General features: G+C 43.3%; 1 protein-coding gene across 1 annotated transcript; it reads right to left on the bottom strand.

Annotated features, from left to right (window-relative positions):
- Nucleotides 1–10,873: 10,873 nt before the first annotated feature.
- Nucleotides 10,874–21,065, bottom strand: snap47 (synaptosome associated protein 47). Its single transcript, XM_062529665.1, has 5 exons — nucleotides 20,811–21,065; nucleotides 20,040–20,570; nucleotides 18,656–19,161; nucleotides 17,747–17,877; nucleotides 10,874–11,666 (listed from the first exon to the last, which is right to left on the bottom strand). The coding sequence occupies exons 2-5, from the start codon at nucleotides 20,531–20,533 to the stop codon at nucleotides 11,520–11,522; spliced, it is 1,278 nt and encodes a 425-aa protein (XP_062385649.1). The 5' UTR covers nucleotides 20,534–20,570; nucleotides 20,811–21,065; the 3' UTR covers nucleotides 10,874–11,519.
- Between the last annotated feature and the right edge of the window lie 246 nt (nucleotides 21,066–21,311).

Genomic DNA, 21,311 nt, shown 5'->3' on the forward strand with positions numbered 1-21,311 from the left:
GAGATTCCCAGATGTGCGTTCAGAAAAAAGAGAAAAAGAAGAAGAAGAGGGGGAAAAAAACCTATACTGAGTCAACCTCTAGGAGGTTCTCTCTACAAATCGCCAATACTCTCCCTGGAAGCTTTTTTTTTTTTTGTGTGCTTTTATTTCGTTTATGAGTTTGAATGAACTCCCAAAGCAATTGTAGCAGTGCTGGGAGATTAGTCATGGGGGGGCAGGGGGGGGCGCTATCCCCCCGATGGACACTTAGACATGCACAACAGGCATTGCGGCTAGCGCCACTGCTGCAGCAGCGTGATGCTTAGAGCAAATGCCCTGTCTGATGAGTGGGGGGATGTTTAGTCAGAGTGCCTCTGCGGAGAGCTCGGGGACTTGTGCAACAGCTGGACATTTTTTTTTTCATGGCCTCAACCTGCATTTTGTTTCTTTCCTGTCTGAACGTAAGTGGGAACACATTATAAATCATTAACAATGAGATATTTTGACAATTCTGTAAATCTAATGGACCTTTGCTGACCTTAAGGGTAGCATGGTCAATTAAAGATCTGCTTTGGGACTGCAACCTTAGTAAGCCCATTCAAAGTCATGTTGCAAACTTGAAATGGAATGCATTTCACGGTTAAGCATTGCAAAACGAATTCAACAGTTATTTTAGTATCTTTGTAAAGATAAATCTGTTGCACATTTAAAATGACATAGAATGTTACATTATGCCTTTACAGTCATATCCAAACCAGGTGGTATTGTTTAAACCATCTGCCTGGGCAATGTATAACAGAAATTATGAAGTGCAAGGTACGATTCAATGAACTCCTAAAGCCAAGTCTACCACTGATCGTTCTGATAATCCTGCTTAAAATTGATGGAGCAATCAGTAGAATTAACAACAGAAAGACCATTTGAGACGCATTATACAGTTTTCCTGTTTTCAGCAATGAACTAAGTGATGTATTAGGCAATGTGGAGGAGGCTAATAGATTATTGCCGTTTTCTTCCACTCCATGACTTTTGAGTCATGCCACATTAATTCCCAGGCAGCTGATGAATCATGCTATGGTTGTTTGGGGAAGCATAATTAGAGTTCAAAGAAAACCTATCTATTACAGCACTGGTTACATACTGGAACCGCTAATAAATGTTTGGTTATATCTCACATAACATTGTCTACGTAATCAGTCTTGGTGCTCTCAGGACAAAGATCACTGTATGACATGGGGAAATAATAAACCTCCATTCACAAGCAGCAGTGGTTGGGATCTGGCCCTGGGCTAGTCACCAGATATTATGCACAAAGGAATACACTGCAGTTACCAAGCCATGAACTCATCTGAAATGATATGGGCACATGTAAGGGGGGAGGGGGTCGTCCGGGCCCACTGTTTGGTCCCCTGTCCCATGGGAGAGGGTCATAAGACATGTACTCCCTCACACTTTCCCTGTAAAACAAGACTGCGATGTTACACCTGCATCTCGCTGGACCTGATTGGTCCCGGTTGATTTCAGAAGTTTAAGGTCTTCCATCCCATAATGCACGGCATGTCATGGGTGGTTCATGACTGCTGAGTATAACAGGGTCAGTGTGAATGTATGTTATACTGTATGTATGTGTTTAATAGGCTCTACTCTCACCATTTAGGCTATTTTTTATTTACCAATTGATATTTACTAGCGCAAGCTAACAAGCCAACTACTCTCCACTGTTTTGAATAGACACGTCTTGTGTATCCAAACATCTTTATGATAACCCTGTGAATTTTACACCCTGCGCAGTGGGTAGGGAGTAGAGGATACAGTGTAAGGACCCATGTGATCGGAACGCAACCTAAGCTAACATGCCCATTGACACTGCCTGTGGTTAGGCCTGCAATGCTAATGATGCTAATAAAATGATCTCATCCATTATATCACCCCTTTAAGGCTCTTAAAAGGTTAATCTATTTTATTGTCTGTTAAAAAGTATGATTAAAGAATCTTTTAAGTACTTGGATGGATCTGATGGAAGAAGCTTTGAAAGGAAAAAGGCAGGGGACCAAGGCTGGCAAGTAGACACAAGACTAGTGAAGATAGGTTTGATCAGCCTCTATGGCAGCGCATGTTGTACCGTCAAGGCGTGCCTTTATGGATCACGGGTACAACATGTGACGTGGTTGGGACTGCCACAAGTAAATCATGCATTCTCAGGTCATGCTGTGTAATGTGAAATAGGCTTGGTTGCTTGATCAATTATTTTGAGAAATCCCCTATATCACAAGTAGCTTAACACCTTTTCTGTGTGTGTCTGAAATAATCATAACCATACCATGTGGAATGCAAGGCTCTATGAAGATGGACTCCCGACTGTGTGTTGTGTGGTGAAATACAGCAGCAATTACTGACCGTAGGAGTAATGTTTGAGTGATAGACGTGGGTTTTCATTCTCATTGTGATTATGTCCATAATCTACCTAACTGACTGATATTTAACTGCCAAAAATAACATCACTCTCAGAGGAAAGGTCATGATGACTAAGGATAAAATGATTTATTTCTGTTCCCTTTAACACACGTCATGTCATAAATATGTCATATATATGAGAACATGTTTCCTTTTGGTCGTAAAGAATCCCACATACACACAAGCAAGCTGCTAATCTCTCTTTCCGATTCCCTTTTCCATCCAGAGAGGAATGGCCTCCATTTTCTGCTTACATGTCTGGAATATTTGCCTAATGACTCCACTCTCTAATTTGGAGATTAAAGACCACCACAAATCCCCGAAAACACAGAAAGCAAACTGCAGGACACAGGATAAACTTGTCAAGGTCAGAAACCCCGAGGCAGAGGCGGAGGAGGGCGAATGACGCACAGTGTCACATATAACTCCACTACTTTAGCTTTGCGTCCACCAAATGAAAGGCATGATTTACGTCATGGGATTCCCTCTTAAATATAAAAATATATATTTGTCTGTGCCAGAAATTCCTCTAGAAGCTATACTGCAGTAAGGCAGTGTTGCTGTATGACTGTATCATATAGAACAGTCGAATGCAGGTGTTTTAATGTAATGTTCTTCCAGATGCATGACCTGATTTTTACTCGATTTGTAGTAGCCTATATGCAATGTATTTCAGTGAATTGTGATGGGCTCCTTGACATGTTGTACTTGATCATGCCACCGTGATCAACCCAGCACACCCACATTCCATTAACTGGAAACATCCGAGTATCTCCCCATCTTTTCAAACAAATCCAAGAGACATGCCAGCCTGTTTGAGATCAATTGAACTCCTCCTTGTTGAACCCATACACAAATATGCAATGTTCCTGACTTTGTCAAAACACTGGTCAACCACAGGTGCAAGTTTTCCATACCAATTAGCGAGAGCCCCACCTACAAATTTTCCGTCCAAATAAACTTGAGTGCACATAAAAATGCACATTAAACGAGGAGGGGATTGTCTTGGATATTCTACACCCTAATTGAAACCAGCCAGCGGTATTACAGAGCAGTGTTTTGACGGCACCATGGTTTACCTCAGTTGAAGGGGATTCCTGTGTGATATCCTGAGGAACACTCCATTTCCTCAACAGGGAGAGAGTGCCACGGACCACGTCATTGTTTTCCACTCATTACAGGCAATAGTCATGAAACAATCGCATAGTTTTCCCTTTTTTTTCTCTCCGCCTCACGAGACACATGAGTTTGAGGGTTCATAACCTTTTTTCTTTCTTTCCTTCTCTCTCTCTCTCTCTCTCTTTTCTCTCTCCTTTGTAGTGACATATGGTAATGAGTCTAATTAGTGGCACTTGAGCTTTTCCCAGCAACAGCTGATTTGAGGGCCTTCGCCACACACAGTGCATCTCAGCCAGCTTCCCTCGCCACTTCTTTCATAAACACATGGGAGGACAGGAGGAGTTTCCACTAAATAGGTGTTGCCTGAAAATTCCAAGCATTTACTGAAATAAAACCATACGGTCTGACTGTGTCAGTATCTCTCTCTCTCTCTCTCTCTCTCTCTCTCTCTCTCTCTCGAAGGGTGTGGGTGGGTGTACCACCTATTATGCATTTTGTTCATGGGGTCTGGTTTCATGTGGAATCACGGAGTGTCCTCGGTTCATAATATTTTTATATTGGTGCCTTCAGGGTAGATGGTTCGATATCAACCACAGTCATACTATTTCAGTGTTGAAGGTTGCTGGCAAGCATTCACTTTTTCTGTTGAAAAAGACCTTTCCAAATAAAAACCCTTACCCATTAATATACGTTTCAAAGCATACTACAGCAGTGGTATACATGAGAATGCCTACAACATAACCCTATACATTGAAGTAGAGGGCCAAGCTGACCAACATGATATTTAACTGACAGCACAGTATGAAAACAGGACATTTTATTGACGACAAATTTCCATTTAAATTAAGAACCTATTAAAGCGAGTCAAAAGTTCATCTGTAAAATATTTTGAGTGTAACGTTGAGTGTAAACACTTTTGGAGAAGATTTCTTTGTATAAAAGATGACCCATAATCTATCCCTTCCGAACAGGCCCACTCCATTCCTGGATACTTAATAAGTTTGAAGATCTACACTTGGAAGGCCATCTCCGAAACCTATTTTGTTTTCCCTGGCCAGAGCTGTCCACTCCAACCGCTGAACAGACAGAGTTAGCAACGAACAAGCTAAAGCTAACCCCAAACAGCACTCAGGAACAGGAATGGAACACCAAGACACATGAGTGACATAATACTAAACTCCTCCACGTGAGCTTCTGAGCTCTCTGTGTGACCACACAGCCATCGCATATCCTGTGGCGCTGTAGTACCTGCTTGCTGTGCTCTGGAATGCTCCCTACAGGCCTGGGGCTTGGAGAGATATCATGAGCAGTGACTTCACACAGGTCACCTGGTGGGAAGCTTTGCTTACCCTGCTGGCGGTGGGCCGGGGACCTTCCAGACTTGAAGAATTTTCCCAAGTCTCACCCAAGCGCTGCGTGCACCGTCATCCTGCTGAAATGTAAACTCCGCCGTCAGCTGTGTTTGGAGACGTACGCCCGTACCGTACCAGTCTCAACTAATGCACAATGCTAACAAAGCGCAGCTACAATAGCAGCACACAGGTCAGTATTTCAGAGTCTCTCTCAGCTGACTATTTAGCTTTGGAGGGGTCGACTGCTTTTCGACAGGTCTAATTTAGCATTTTCTACAGCCCATCTATTCCCATGGCATGGGCAGGGAAAGTAGTAGGCTATTCTAGGCCTTCCCCAAAGCTGGGTGCAAAGACTGCAGTTGAGCTGATAAATAAGGCCAATGCCAGATGCGGACCCCCAGCTGTATACACACACACACACACACACACACACACACACACACACACACACACACACACACACACACACACACACACACACACACACACACACACACACACACACACACACACAACACACACACACACACACACACAAAAAGATGCACATGAAAATAATCAATATGGCCTTGTGCTTATGAGCATATCACTACATTATCATATACTCCTCAACAAAATATTGAATATAAATATGGTAGTTCATCTTGAATGACATACTGTACATTAGCACACCAATGTATAAAATACCTGGAAAGGCTCTTTGAACAGCTTTCACCTACTGTAGCACTCTAAAAGTGTGTGTGCTCCAAAACCTGCAATGCTTGGAAAAGGACCAAGAACAACTCACAGCCTTTTAATACAGCTATCAACTGGAACCTTGTTGGGAAATAATACCCTTTTAAACTGTCATGATTAATTGCATAACACAATGGCTTACGAGGTAAAGTGAGGACTGCAATATTCACCGATATTTGAAGGTCACTCAAAGAAAAGCATACTTAGAAATATGCACATGCATTCTATTTTGTGTTGAAAGAACAGGTCAGTGGTGTACTACAGTAGATAATGAGGGGTGTGCATCATTACGCCAAGAATTACAGACATCATTCAAAAAAATGAGAGTACATTTCCCTTACTCACAACTTCAGACACTATACTGTATGCAAACTTCTAATGACATATTTATTTTCATTATCTTAAATGCTATGTTTAGTCCTGTACAAAGCTCTGTAAACCTATTAAGTTGCATATTTCCTTATCATAGAGAAATACCTATGGTTATCTGGCCATTCTTTAAACAGCTTTGATGATCAAGGGCACTACAACAAAGCCATAATAAAACAATGGCATGAATGTTATCATCTGATAACAAGACATGGAAATAAGCTGGCCACTTGTAGCAATGTGTACATACTTAGTTTTGACACACCTTTTGACCCAACCAGTCAATAAAAGTTAGATTGCATCTTGTAAAACTGGCGGAGAACTTGCATTTATCTTTATACATATCTACAGTATACCAAAAGACCCATAGATCCATACGGGGAGATACCAAGAGGATCATTCCATAGTTGTTTTACTCCAAAGCAGTTACCTTCAAGATGCTGGTGCTCAATTGCTGCTAAACACTGTCACTGACACGGTCATTGTTATCCTGGAATGACCTTGAAGTCCAGTCCAAAGGCCACATAGCTGACCTTGACCCTGAACGTCTGAAACGTCTGAAAACCCAGCTCTTCAGTGAACATCTCATCTCATAGCACTACTTACAACTAGTCTTGCTGATCCTACGGACAATTGCACTCACTGATGCACTTACTACACTCATTGATGCACTTATTGTGGTTTTTGTTTATTGTTGTAAAATTATTGTTAGAATTGCTCTTAAAAGCTTTTTTTTTTTGGTGGTTTTGTGTTTATAAGTCGCTTTGGTTAAAAAGCGTCAGCCAAATGTAATGTAATGTAGTGTAATGACTCTTATGCTGTTCTCCATGAGGTGGATGGCTTGTAGTGTGACACCAACCCTAACAGCATGGTCACAGCATTGCTCCTTTCTCTTGGCAATCACAATCGACTGGGTCACTGTGATGACGTCCACTGTTAACCGCTCTGACACAGTTGTGTCCTCCACCCCTTCCACTAAAGCAAGACCCTCGGAATCCTGTAATCTTATCTCCATCCTGGCAATGAATAGCGTACTGCCCCCCCGACCCGCCACACACACACACACACACACACACACTCCAGAGTGTCTTTAGGGCTCAGGCAGTGGCAGAACCTGAGGGGCCGGAGGAGTATGGCATCACTCGGTGAGTAATTTATTGTGGGAGCTAAGTGTTTCCATTTGCACGAGGGCCACTAAAAACAGTCTCGCTGAAGGTTTCTGGGGGGCCCACTCGTAAAAATACTGATGCGGTGGGAGCTGGCTCATCGCCTGACAACCTGTTTGGGGAGCTGTATAGATGTGATTTTAATGAATACATAATCCAGTCATCACACAAAAGGGAGAGAGAGAGAGGGAGCCCATGCACTTGCCAAAGGTCCACTCCTGACCATTATGTTTTCATTTACAGAGCATGAAGAAGCAGAAGACGTCTGTGAGGGAAAAAAAAAAAAAAAAAAAAAATCGATATAGGTCCGACACAAAGAATCTAGGTTTCCATTACCGCGTCTTCCGTGAATTTCCATGTGTAAGAATAGAGAGCAGAAAGGTCCAAAATCAGCCCCTCTTTAAATTTAGATTATAACCCAGACAGAAAAATAAACCCGAGGAGTGGAATAAAACGGGGGAACAATAGCGATGGCCTAATGGAGTGATGTGAGTCTAATGGCTCTGAGATTAGCCAGATAGATTGCTTCCACCCTTCAACCTGTTCGCCAGAGTGCATTTCCCTTCCTACATCTCCACTCTCTTGGGCCGGCTCATCGGCGGAGAGATTGCGCGTGGACACTAGGGTGGGGCAAATCAGCGCTGATTACCACTGCTGTAAAAACATTTGCACTGTGGATAACACGGATCTCTGTCTGAATGTTGAGTGACATAGCTGACTATTTCAGGTTGCAAAATAGAGAGGAAAAAAAAGAGACCCGAATGCACTTGCAGCTGAGGTGTGTGGGTATCGATTGCCAGTGTTAGTTTGATGTAGTCACTGCTGCCCCCTACTGTGCCAACGGGGGCCTTGCTTTCACAGCTATGCAGCCAGGGTGAAACCCGGGGAACCTATCTACATCCACTGCGCTGAGACTTGTTGGCGGCCAGCCACTATTTCATTATATGTCAACAGCTCTATGTTAAGTAATGTCCCGGACCACACAGGGCTAACCCATCGAGGCCTGTGCTAAACGGAGCGCATGCGTTCTTTTTTCCGTACCGAAAAACGCCTGCAGTGTGTTTGCACACGTGGACGAGTGAAACCCGGAGAACTCGGCCCGATCTTTAGTCATGCGTGTCTATACCGCATAATCATTAAAATGCACGAACGTCGATACTGTATCTGAGAGCTTGAACTGTGCCCTCTTGTTTTCGGCGAACGTGAGAGGGACAGCTCTTTTGGGGGAGAGTTTGTCTTGGCCGGGGCCGTGTGCAGCGCCGCCTCCCTCAAGCTGAGATGAAAAGAGGGCCTCTCTTGAATAAATCGAAACAAAACAACACAGGCACATTTAGTACTGAAGAAAAGACAACAATAATATGTGCAGGAGGCTGATGATATCATGTTCATCTCCATTCCGTTTCCCAGCAGCAGGAAAAGCAGCCAGAGCACTCTCTCCTGTACGGCGAGAGCAGCGTTGCCACAACACAACGAGGACGTACTCGCTCGGATGGTTAAGCTTAACCAGACCTAAAAAAAAATCCTAACGATTTCCCAAAGACGAGAACAAATGGAAGGACGTGAACAAATCTTTTTAATATATTTTTTTAATCCAGCGTCAAGCCACGCCATGAGGCAATACCCATATGCGTCTCTTTTTGAAAGTCCCATAAGAACAGAGGCAATTAGTAGAGAAGTGCCTTATCTTACCGTAAAGTGCAGTGTGGCCCCCAGGTTGCCATGTGGACTCCACCCTCCAGACCCTCGTTTTTTCCCCATCCCTACCTCCCTCCCTCCTTCTCTCCCCCTCCCTCCCTCCCTCTCTCCCCCTCTCCCCCCTCCCACCCAGCTCCAGCATTAACCAACAAGCCCTATTTCCTGAAACTCAAACCTCCCACAGAAAAGGGGAGAGGAAGCAGCACCTGCAGTTGCGAGAGGCCAGCCAGGACATGACTCAAAGGCCCAAGCTCTTGCATTCAGACATGTTCTAATGGTGCTGAAATAATGGACGAGCTGTGCTTTTTCTCCGGCCTTGGGAAAAGAAGAAGGAGAAGGAGGGCCCGTTCACAAGAACTGTTTGCGTTTCCATGTGCGTCCAGTGTTTTCTCTTATCACGAGAGCAGCTCACCTGCTAACTCATGCAGTTATGGAGGAAAAGTTCCGTTTTTTTTTTTATTTAATTTTTTATAACTAAAAAGTGAATTGGCAAGGTGAAGCTTTTATGGTCGGTGTCATACAAATATATACTCTGAGACACCGAGGTGACCCGGTATTCTACTGCTCGGACCCAAAGTTCAACCTCCACGCACAACAATGCTAGCAGACATTTTCCCAGGACAGTTGATTGATTTACCATCAATGGAGACGTCTCTTGTAAGGCAGCAGCCGCTCACCACAGGGCCATGGTGTAAACAGACTTGTAAGTCAAGGCCAGTGAAATCCCTGGTGTCTCTGCACCATCCGCTGGAAAGGCAACGCCGGATCTCATGTATCTGTGGTCAGACGAGACCGCCGCCACTTCCTCTTATTGCATGGCTGCTCCTGACCACGCCAGTTATGTGTTCACTCCGTCCTGCCCCTGTTTTTAGGCAGCGGAATTCTCCTCGCCATGAGGTGCATTTCTCCATGCTGCAGTAAGAGAGATTCTTTCCAGCGGCCAAAAAGAGAACAGCCCTGACGCTAACGGCTCTTCCCATCCTCACCACCCTGTCACAAGGAGTCGGTAGAAGTGGCTTTATTCATTTGTTTGTGGGTATTTATTTGTTCCTCGTAACGGGAATACCTTCAGATGAATGTTTCCAAAGACCAAGATGGACAAAGGAGGAATGTCTGTAATGTATAAAACTTGGAGAACAGCAGACTCTATAAGACCTTATAAAGTTACCATATCTAGTTGGTAACAGCATGGTAGACAACGTGAGTTCCTTCTGTGCTTTGCGGCCAGAGCACAGGCTACTACTCCTACTACTGTGAGCGCTATGAACGTACCTCCGCCACAACTGCCCCATCCAACATCAACATAACCTTACGGCGGCCTCTCCAACACCAGTCCACTTCCCTCGGTCTTTGTGAAGACAAAACACCCAAAAAAAGACCCGGAGACGATTAATCATATGACGTCCGAGTTCAAAGGGATCGTCGTGTCCAAACCCTAGCCCCTGCACCTCTGCGTAATCCCAAATTAGTGCTCCTAGGATTTACCGAGGGCCTGTTGTGAGCGCGGGAGAGACGCTGGGCCGGGGAGGGCCGGCGTATCGCCTCTGAACTCGTTTCAGGAGGGTTTCCTCCGCGGCGGTGATCGCGGGGCGCTCCGGCGGGCTCTGCCAAGTGAAACTCAATCTCCCCTGGCTGGCGCACGGTGGTCCCGCTCGTGAAAGTCGCACGCCAGGGTGGCGAACAGATGCGAAGCCCCCGGTGCCAACAGGATGTTATAATGACAGGGTTCCTGTGGAAGTATGCAGGCCTGTTTACAAAAGCCAACCCCGGTCTCGTTCGGCGGCGCTTGCCGCCATCGCGACAGTAAATAGCTTCCGACTCCAGCTCGGCAGTGTTTTGACATTCTCTTTGCCACTTCATAACAAGCGATCTCATTTATTGTGGGTAGTGTCTGGGCCTGTCTTCTGTCAACTGGAGAGTCATGTGACAGTCAAGCTACAGACACGGAGAGCCGCTGAAAAGAGAGGTCTAGCGGTCATCCAAACACAGCCAGCCAAGAGCCGCTTTCATCTGCACATTAGAGTTTATTGCACTTGTTCACAATGACAACCATTACAACACGCGACGGACAAAATTACATCACAGGACTTTCCCAGCCACTTAACAAATATACAGTATATATATATATATATATATATTACTATTAACAGTTGAATGGGGCTGGAGAGAGGGACATTACAGATGGGCATTCATAGTTAGGGTTGATATGGATCATCAAAAACAACCAGAATCCATAGGAATATGTAACTTGTCTTGTCTTTGCTCCCCTTTGGGAGTGTTTGGACTTACTACAAGGGACTCATCTTAGACATGCAGTATGTTGGGGCACTGGATGGGGTCTTTTATACTGTACGTACACTTACAAAGGTGTATTATGAACTGCTGAATAGGCTGAAGCTAAAAGTTGTATCGCCAGACTCACTGAATGGCTGGATGAACGAGAACAAGGTAAATATCGATTGTTTTGCTTGAGGGAAAGTGGAAAATGAGCTTATTTCCAAAAATGGCGGAATATCCCTTTAAGAACGGAACGTTTCTTTTTGTAATGATAACTCATGAAACCTACAGTCAATTATAGACTTTCCCAGTGTTTTTGTGCATGGTCACCTGTTCATTTACAGTACATCTCATGGGATAGCAGGGGAAGGAGTCACAGTAGCTTTCTCATGCGGCGAGTGTGTTTGTCGATGACCATGGTGGTGCGATCGGTGGTGGACACCAAGGTGTCCAGAGCCTCGTCCTGCCTCTCCAGCTCGGTTTCTGCCTCGAGAGCCAGACTCTTCAGCTGCAGCAGCATCTGTCCCATGCAACACACACGCACACACACACACACACACACACAGACTTTTAAAATCATGCAAATACAGAAATCTAAGACCAATAGTCCCACAGAAACATTACGTGAGTGATTCATTTTCACAGTTGATGTCATTGATTCTTTATATCTACAGAATGCCTTTAAAAAGCAACCCAGACCCCTTTCCTTATGCCATGTTAGGTTTGTGTTGCCATAACAACGCTCCCTTACTCACTCTGGTGCGCTCTCTCAGACCATGCTGAGCCAGCTTTGCCTTGCCTTGCTACAGGTGTGTCAGTGTTCCACACACCTCCTCCATACACACTTGGCACACAGCGCCAGTCCAAATATAGTAGTTTACAGCATCAGTGTGTCTGTGTGTGAGTGTGTGTGAGTGCGTGTGAGAGTGTGTGTGTGTGTGTGTGTGTGTGTGTGTGTGTGTGTGTGTGCGTGAATTTGCTCATGTCCAGTGAACAACACAACCCCATCTGCTGAGCTCCAAAAACGGGCAGTGTATGTTATGGTCAATGGAACAACTCAAATAAACCCTGATGTGCCAAGTAAAATCTAATAAACACTCACTCCAAACCCTACCACTGTGGTTTCTGAACTAATAGTATGCTGTCCAACACACACACAAACCCAATGACATTATGACAGCTTTCACCAATCAGCAGTCATGGACAAACCAACAAGACACACAGACACACAGGACTGTGCCAGAAGGCCATGGAGAGTGATGCTATTTCCTCACAGGTTTGGTGACAACAGCATATATTGGGCTCTGTTTGCTTAGGTGTATATACTGTAAGACACTGCATATGGGTAACAACCTACAGTATGTACAGTAGTGTATTGCTGAAGACATTCACCACATAATGATGACACACACCTCAGAGTACTGCATAATCATGAATGGTAAATGCATGGCAAATGTTTCCCATACACGTGACATGCGTAAATGATATAATTGTGTTCACGTACTTGTTTATGTTGTGTTCAGCCTTCTTCTAATGACCATAAGTTACATATCCTCTGATGGAGGCCAGAGATTAAGAAACATACACATTCTGATCTCACTGCTCTGGGTTAGTGTTCGTTCACCTCACTGTGTATTCACTGCGTGCTGTGTGTGTTTACTAATTCATGAATAAGGATAAATGCAGAGACCGAATTTCCCTCACTGGATCAAAAAAGTATATATACTTATATTATACTTCTAAGTATAAGTATATACGTATACTTGGCAACTATTATTTCCTAATATCGAGTAAGAGGCAGAAGGACAATAACCCAGTTTATAATCAATATCTAAATTTCGCTGCTCTGTATTGTACACATTTTTCCCCTTTTTCACACATTTCAACATTTGCCTTTTGACAGTATGTTCTCAGCAGTATCAGACCAATTTATTTCTTGGTAAGCAGCTTTCTGATTAGCAAGATGTTACAATTAGCAAGATGTTTCAATATTGGTACTGAAATGGAAAACTGCGGAGAGCTCTGAAATAAGTTGGACAGAAGATTTCCAAAAAAAATACTGCCAACAAGGAGGTTGTGTTTTATTCTGTGCCTATTTGTGAGATGGTTAGTTGGTTGGTTTGTTTGTTAGCAAGGTAACACAAAACTACTGGACCAATGTTCAGGAAACATGGTGGTAGATGTACAGTAGCATGGACTGAGGAAAAATGTGTTACCTTTTCGTAGCACATCCAAGATATGGGGTGCTTGGACATAATATTGTATCAGTATTGCATTTAAGAGGACTGTTGGGTCTTGGTAGCAAGTTAGATCTGTAAAAAAAACCTTTTTAGAATCTTAGGAATTGTTTTAATGTTTCAACTGTCTATATATCAAGGCATACAAAGTGTTTGTTTACACAGTGTTTGGCAGTGTCTCAGCCAGCAAAAAAATCTGCCTGTCCAATTGTCTAATAAAATGTTAAGTGAACAATTCTACTAGATTAAATAATTGGTCAATCATTGTGCTTTGACTTCTGGCCAAATGTGTCCTTGTAAATAAACAAATACCTAATTCATTTTATTTGAGACAATCAGACAACATAATCCAAAGGATAAGATGTTAAAGTGAGAACACATTTTCTCTTGGATACGGAGTTGAGTGATTTGTTGACTGACATTTAAAGGCCCACGGGTCAACACATGGGTCAACAACAAAATATCTTTCAATTTGCTCCTGGATGAAGAAAATCCTATGAATGAGTATACGTAGCCTATGAATGAGCAGACACCCTTTAACTAGAACATGGAGTCTATTGTGAAGAGGACATGAGGCTGTTCAACAGAAATGAAGAACATGGGTATAAACAGTTCATTATTCAATAATGGCGCCTTGACGTTGCATATTATCACAAGATTATCTAAAATAAAGAAGGAAATCATTTTGAAGTCTTTCATGTACTTCTCAGTGATATCCACTTTAGTTATTGACAAATGGGAGTGTTCTAAACTGTAATCAACTGAAAGCATCACCTTTTGAAGTTTAAAAGACCATTATTACGACTTATCAGTAAATGAATGACCAAAGGTATAAGGGAAACAGTGGCTTTCTATTATGAACTTTGAAAAATGTCAAGGTTATGATGAATTTGTTTGATTATTGATAGCAAGACAAAGGTCATTTGCATCACAAAACAATCTTTTGAGAGGCATCCTATCATTTTAATGGTTTGCTTAAAGCATTAATTCCACCACAGTAGACTCTTAAAGTAAGCTAGTCTCTTTGAACTCGACTTTCTAAATGGCCTCTCTATGTGCCGTTATTTTGTGAACTTGCTCTCTCAAAGAAATGACACCGCATAACTCACAATATTTACTTGAATGTGATCTATATTGCACACTAGTGACTACGGTGTTTCATAGACTGCAGGGCATCAGGAAAACCATAACATTCACAAAGTCTGCATCAGAGTGCACCACTGAGCTTGCGCCTTTACTTGACATGAAATAAAATCTAATCTGTATGTTGAAAAACAAACGAATATGCTGTTGCAAGTGTTTATTATACTCCTTTAGTTTTATAGGCATACATACAGGAAATATAGCTGGAACGTGGTGAAAATATGGCTAAAATGTGCTGAAATGGTTTTATAAGTGATGGGCCAAACTATGAAACCAGCCGTGTTGTCAAAACGCATTTAGCTGCCTGAGAGAAGCCGCATCCCATGAGAAACCAGAGTGCTTGGTTAAAAACAAGATCACATGATGTTTAAAAACGCAGCCTTTGGAACTTACTTTCCCCCCTTCTCATCACATTTTCGCATATTACGGGCTTCTTGTATTTCCAAACCCCAACACATCCTGAACTGAAAATGATACCTGTGATGGTTCACCAACCATAAATTATCTTTGGTCGCAGCAATAATATTGTGTTTTGAAAATGGTTTCAACATACAGAGCAACATTCTGTTGCAACCCATAATAACGTGTTAAAGGGAGAATGATGGAGCGATTATGCGTCACTGTTTATGTCTGGCTGCCATGGACCATGCAGCTCCCAGCAAGACCCTCCTTAGCAGATGCTTACTGCACCGAATGCTTAGTGGGCAAAGACATGATGACATTAATGGGTGTGTGTGTGTGTGTGTGTGCATGTGGACGAAGGGGAAACTCTTTTACAAGTTGCTCCTGTAATCGACACGAACACAGAGGCTACAGTCTACAGACCGCAACTGCCAAATGACGCCCAACCCAAGATGTCACAAAATATGTGGAGTATACCTAAATTTGGATCGCCAATGATTTTTCAGGGGTGAAAAAATTATTTGACTATGAAGAATATATGTTATCCCTGTTGTACACTTCTATCAGCGTCCTCAAATGAAGAAACTGTAGCAGATTATCACCAAAGCTGTCAATATGTCAATGCTGTGACCTTCCCTCAGTCCACAATTTGTACACAGAACACTTTAACTGTGAATGGAACTGATTCATTAAATAATCAAGGACATCAAATGAAATTAAATAAAATCAGGCTTATTGGCCATGTACACTTGTGTATACAAGGAATTTGGTCTATGCATTTATCCCATCCGTGAATTAGTGAACACACACAGCACACAGTGAACACACAGTGAGGTGAAGCACACACTAACACGGCAGCGAGCTGTCTTCATACAGCGGCACTCAGGGAGCAATGAGGGTGCCTTGCTCAAGGGCACTTCAGCCGTGCACTGGTCGGGGATCAAACCGGCAACCCTCCAGCTGCAAGCTCAAAGCACTGACCAGTAGGCCACGGCTGCCCTCTCTGGATCTCTCATCCAACCCCAATTGTTCCAGCTTCTCCCATTCAGAAGGCGCTACAGGTTCATACCATCAAAAACAACGTGTTTCAACAAAACCTTTTTTCCCCTTCGTCTATTAGATTACTCAACACATCTGCTGACCTGCCATGAAACAAGAACCACTTGGGCACTTGCGTATCCTTTCCAAGTAAGTCAAAGTGCCCTTTTAGGGCATTGAGGAGGAGCGGCAGTGCCACCACCTGACGATCAGTCGGCCTGGGTTGATTCACGAAAGCTTCAACTCCAATCCATGTCACTTTGTACAAAAGCGTGTGCTAAATACCAATCAACTTTAAATGTATCCTTAACATCAACTCAAAGGGTGGCAAGGTGAGACCGAGACGTATGTGGAACCAACTGCATGCTTTCACAGACCAGGTCTCATCATTGACTGGTGGCCTATAGCCATTCAAATGCCCCAAATCATTGTTTGTTACTGCTTGTTGTCAGCTTTAAGGGTGAACACCGCGAACATGGATGCAATTTACACTTCTCAACACAGAAGTTGATCAGTTGTCCTTTACTTACTATAAACTTTATGACATAATAATTCACAAGTTAAACCAAACATACTTACTGCAAACTACTCACAGATAATTACATCAATACATGTACAGACTAGAAAAGCACTCAGAGAGCGCAGACCTCCGCCTTTATCGTTCTTCCTAGGTTGTCATACATTTGAACCTAAACTATTCCGATTGCCACCATGTGGCCATACTATGCCATCACACCACTAAGCGAAACACAGAAACGGCTCCGGAATCCCGACGGTGTTACGGATCACTCCCAAAATGTAATCGTTTCTTCCTTGGGTCATGTCTGACCTTCAGCGAAATTCATCCATTACTTTTTGAATTATCTTGCTAACAGACAGACAAACAAACAGACAGACAGACAGACAAACAAACATACGGTCCCCGATGAAAACATAACCTCCTTGGCGGAGGTAACTAACTAGTACATCATTAACAAGCAAATTTCTACAACAGTACCCCAACGGTCAGCCACTTTATTTCTGGAGAGAAATCATGTATCTTTTAAGAAATATTCTCTCGTAAAACGGCCCGAAAAACCAACTGACATCCTTCTCTACCTCTCCACTTTGTTTCATCTCAACTGCCTTGATAAATAAATAGCACACACATGTTCAGCAGAGACCCTGCAAACACTGTGGCCGTCCAGGAACAGCCTTGATTACACTGGCCCTAAATACTCCGCCCTAGCCATCTCAAGTGTGGCTGCTGTACTTGCTGGTATAATCTACTGGAGGTGAAGTGTAAACTATGCTTGCTGAGCGACTTACAGAGAGCACAACGAGCTGCCGCAACTGAGGGGAGAAGAAGTGGGCCTTTATGGGGTACTCATGAGAGATTACTTGAACACTTGCTGCTGATTGTGATCTTCAGTATGTTCAAACACCTAGGTGATGTGAAGCTTGTCAAGTAGCAAGTAATTGATAATAGTTGTGGAATGTATCGTATTTAGGATTAAGTATTAGTACTAAGGACACATGATGAGAAAAGTTTCCCCTTCCAGTACTTGAAATGGCTTTGTGCAAGAAGCCTGTTACTGGGCATTTTGAACTCTCTGTGCACTGGTATCTTGGAGGTAGAGCCATCATCCATTGCCAGCTATAGCAGGAAGCACTGGAGTCATTGTTGGCAAGCAGAAATTTCAACAGCAATGAAACTTTGTCGAAGGAAGAAAAATCGTCACATTTTGAGTGACCCTTCGGGGTAGTGAGAGAGGCAGGCAGGCGGACAGGGCGGACATACCTGCTTCAGTTCCTGGGCCTCGGCGTCTGTGACGGTGGGCTGAAGGACCTGCACTTGGACCTGAGTAAGTTCACCAGCCGGGATCTCCACAGGAACCTCTGTCTCTTGGCCGAGCTGGACCTGCCCTGCAGCTGAAGAAAAATACTGCTGAGTCGAAAGGGGCTTTTCTTAACACTCACACTGATTTGTTTTGGCAGACTAGCACATTTAAGCAGATTCATAGAAGCCTGAACATAGAGATAGGATGGGTGAATGAGACTTAATATCAGATTAAAATATAATCCGATAAAATATACATGCCAGGATGCCTCAACTGTTCAAAACTATCCGCTGAAACAGATATGACTTGTTAATGAAATAGAACAAAAACATTTTTGCACTGCTGCCTGAACATATCTTCACAGTGCTTAACTGCCACCATGTGGCAAAGAGTACGTAATACACTGAAAGCAGAATTTCATGTCTTGCAATGCGAAACGTGTTCGTTCATGTAACTAGCTGGGGACTTGGTCTTTTGTGGTATTCCATTCTCCAAGAAACACTATTTGTAAATTAATAAAGAACACTTTCTATTACATCTATAACATCCCAAAGGATTTCAGTTTTATTTCTGCTTTCACGCTTATTTTGCAATTCACATGAGTCAAGTTATCATGAGGATGGCTAGGCACCTTGCCAGACATTTTCAGCTGTCCAAATAGCTCTTGTTCTGTTCTGCAGGCCTATTCAATATTTGGGAACTGAACTGAAAAGGCCAGATGCTGGAATCATACCTTCCCTTAAAACCACCCACATATATTTTTTTTTCAAAACCTTAAGCCCTAAAAGATAATACAATCACATTTAACGCTCACTCATTACATAAGACTGACAAATATTGTGATGCAGGGATAATATGAAACCACCAACCTCCACCGGCAGTCCACACTGATCCCTCCTCCTGCGTGGCTCCAGGAGTTGTGGCAGGGCTAGCCCGAAAGGCTGCAAAGTCACTGGTGAACTCCACTTTCTTCTTGTACTGCATCTCCAGCACAGACAGGGCCTCAGTCATCTTCACCGAGAGGAGGCGGTAGCAGATATCAGGTTTACCAATGAACCGCTGCCGTACGCTAATTTCGTACGGGCTGTGGATCCTTATGTCATCCACCTCATCCCTTTCAAAGTGGTGCAGCAGATGTGAATTTTCATCCCTGATCTCCAATGAGGATACCAGCACCACCAGACAGCCAGGTTTCCAGTCTGATTCTGCGCCTTTAGAAATGAGAGCAGGAATGCTCACGATCACCCTCGGGCCCTTCCCGGATCCTTTGGAGGAAGCGGCCAACGCTGCTTGCATGCTCTTGGCTTCCTGCTGGCTCTTCCATGGTAGCTTTCCAAAGGGCCACCAGGGGGGGGACTCCAACTCGGACAGTAGCCTACATTAAATTGGAAACAAAAATAGACCTTTAAAAGGAGTGTCTTTGTTCCGCGGGTGTGTTAATAAAGCAAGTTCACTTTGATTCCGACTTTGATATTGATTCTAATTCGGTCAAGCCCAAATTGAAGCTGACTAAAATCCATGCGTCTGAATGCTACTTGCTGAACGCTACATCAACTTTCTTACACAGTATGAAATACTGTACATACAACATTTGATACGGAAACAACAGGCAAAGTCAGCAGTCAAAGGCTGACAAATTGTCTGGGGTCTACAGTCCATACAAAAATGTTATATGAGGTCTGAGTGTATAGCACATGAATCTTTGTACAGGATTGGGTGTGATAGTGCTCAGCGACAAAGTCATTGCCATGAACCCATTATGTAGTAAACACAGTGCAAAGGTTAGGCTATAACCACATGACTGAGTGGATGGGGGAAAAAATTGCAGTATAATCCTTGTTAATAGTGTGTGCTGTATAAGTAAAAGGACAAACACAAACATACTGTAAATATATGCAAATCAACAACAGTAATCAATCTTCTTCTGTGATTCGTCATGTAATTCTCGATGCTTACCTTAATAGGCCTATCATATGTCCTTATGGAATAATGACTACCGTAATTTCCCGACTATTAGCCGCGGCTTATACATTGATTTTGCAAAATGTCTTCCGATATGAGGTTAATACAGGGGGGCAGTTAATATGGTGTTAATATGGTTTTGTTGCTTTTAACTTGCATACAACACTGTCCTGCGGCTTATACAGTACACAATGTGTCTTATATGCGGGAAATTACTGTAAAAACTAAGCAAAATAGCAAATTCCTCGCAGTTAATTCTAACAACAACAAAGGGTGAAAAGAAGAATTTACTTGTCTGCAACACCCAAATTTGAGTCAATCTTGCCCAGGTCTTGCATCACATTATCAAACTGCTCTCCTTGGTGGTTGAGCACTTTCCCTGCATCCTCCAGTCTGCGCTGGGCCCCAGAAACCAAGTTGATGAGCTCCCTGCCTTTGCTGAGTGGGGCCTCTGCTCCGCGGCTCTCTGAGGGAGACAGCAGGCGTTCCCTCCAGAAGTGCTCCAGCACATTGTAGACCACCACCCGGTTGGGGCGCAGTGACCCAAACCAGTGTTTAATGTTGCCTTCCTCTAGCACAGTGAGAGTACTGAAGATGAAGCTGGAGGACTCCATCTTGATCTCCATGATGCGGGAGAGGCGAACGCTGGCCAGGCTGTCTTTGCTCTGCTCTGTAGTGAAGCGGAGGGTGGTTCTGCTCAGTGACAGTGTGCCACTGACCCATCTTTTCTCACTATTAATGTAGTAGGACCCAGGCCAACTATGAATGGAGGAGTCACGACTCATCTTTGGGGTGTCCAGGCGGCTTCAGAAGAATACTCCACTGATGGCAGAACACATTAATTATCATTAATTAACATTAATTATAAATCAATTACAGAATTCAGTTTATTCATAGGCTATTTCAAATAGGCCTATTTATATCATAATTTTAAAAACAGCATATGGCAGGCATTGCAACTGGACTGGCCACAGCTCCTCAAACAAAGCAGAACTGTGACCATACTGTTCATGTCTAAAAAAGCCTTACATTTACTGAAAACAAGATGCTGATTCACAGTACCTTTATAGACATGAGATGTATCTGACTGACGATGGCTCGTCAATGACGTAGCTATGTAAAAAAAAGAAATCACTGTGTCTGTCTTTGTGCCGTATATCTTCTAGAAAACGCATTTCAGTGTTAAACAAATCATTAATAGTGCAATCGTCTAAAGAAATTCCAGTGAACGCATTTGAGTAAAACAGTAACCTCATTTGCCAGCCAGAACCACGGCCTTTAGACAACATAAACACTGCGATTTACTGCGAAACCGGAAGTTGCTCTAAGTTGGAACAGTCATATTTACAGTCCGTACTGAAAGTTACTGCTAGGAGTCTTCAGTGCACCACGTTTAATATCAGGGTAGCTAAGAATATTTGTTGCGAAATAAAATAAAATAAAAGGTACTTCACGGCGTTTAAAAAAGTCAAAGAGTCATCGTGTATGACATTGTCTTGATGAAAATGAACAAGGTCACAATAGTAACAGCAAGTTTGCTTTTTGGGCTACCCGGCGCACAGT

Source organism: Sardina pilchardus, chromosome 2 (genome assembly GCF_963854185.1).
Source record: "Sardina pilchardus chromosome 2, fSarPil1.1, whole genome shotgun sequence".
NCBI lineage: Eukaryota > Metazoa > Chordata > Actinopteri > Clupeiformes > Clupeidae > Sardina > Sardina pilchardus.

Excerpts from the sequence above, each read along its gene's own strand:
- snap47 (XM_062529665.1), bottom strand. The coding sequence starts at position 20,533 with ATGAGTCGTGACTCCTCCATTCATAGTTGGCCTGGGTCCTACTACATT. Across the intron at positions 19,162-20,039 it reads AATTTGGGTGTTGCAGACAA|GCTACTGTCCGAGTTGGAGT; the intron begins GTAAATTCTTCT and ends AATTTAATGTAG. Across the intron at positions 17,878-18,655 it reads AGTGTGGACTGCCGGTGGAG|CTGCAGGGCAGGTCCAGCTC; the intron begins GTTGGTGGTTTC and ends ATTTTTCTTCAG.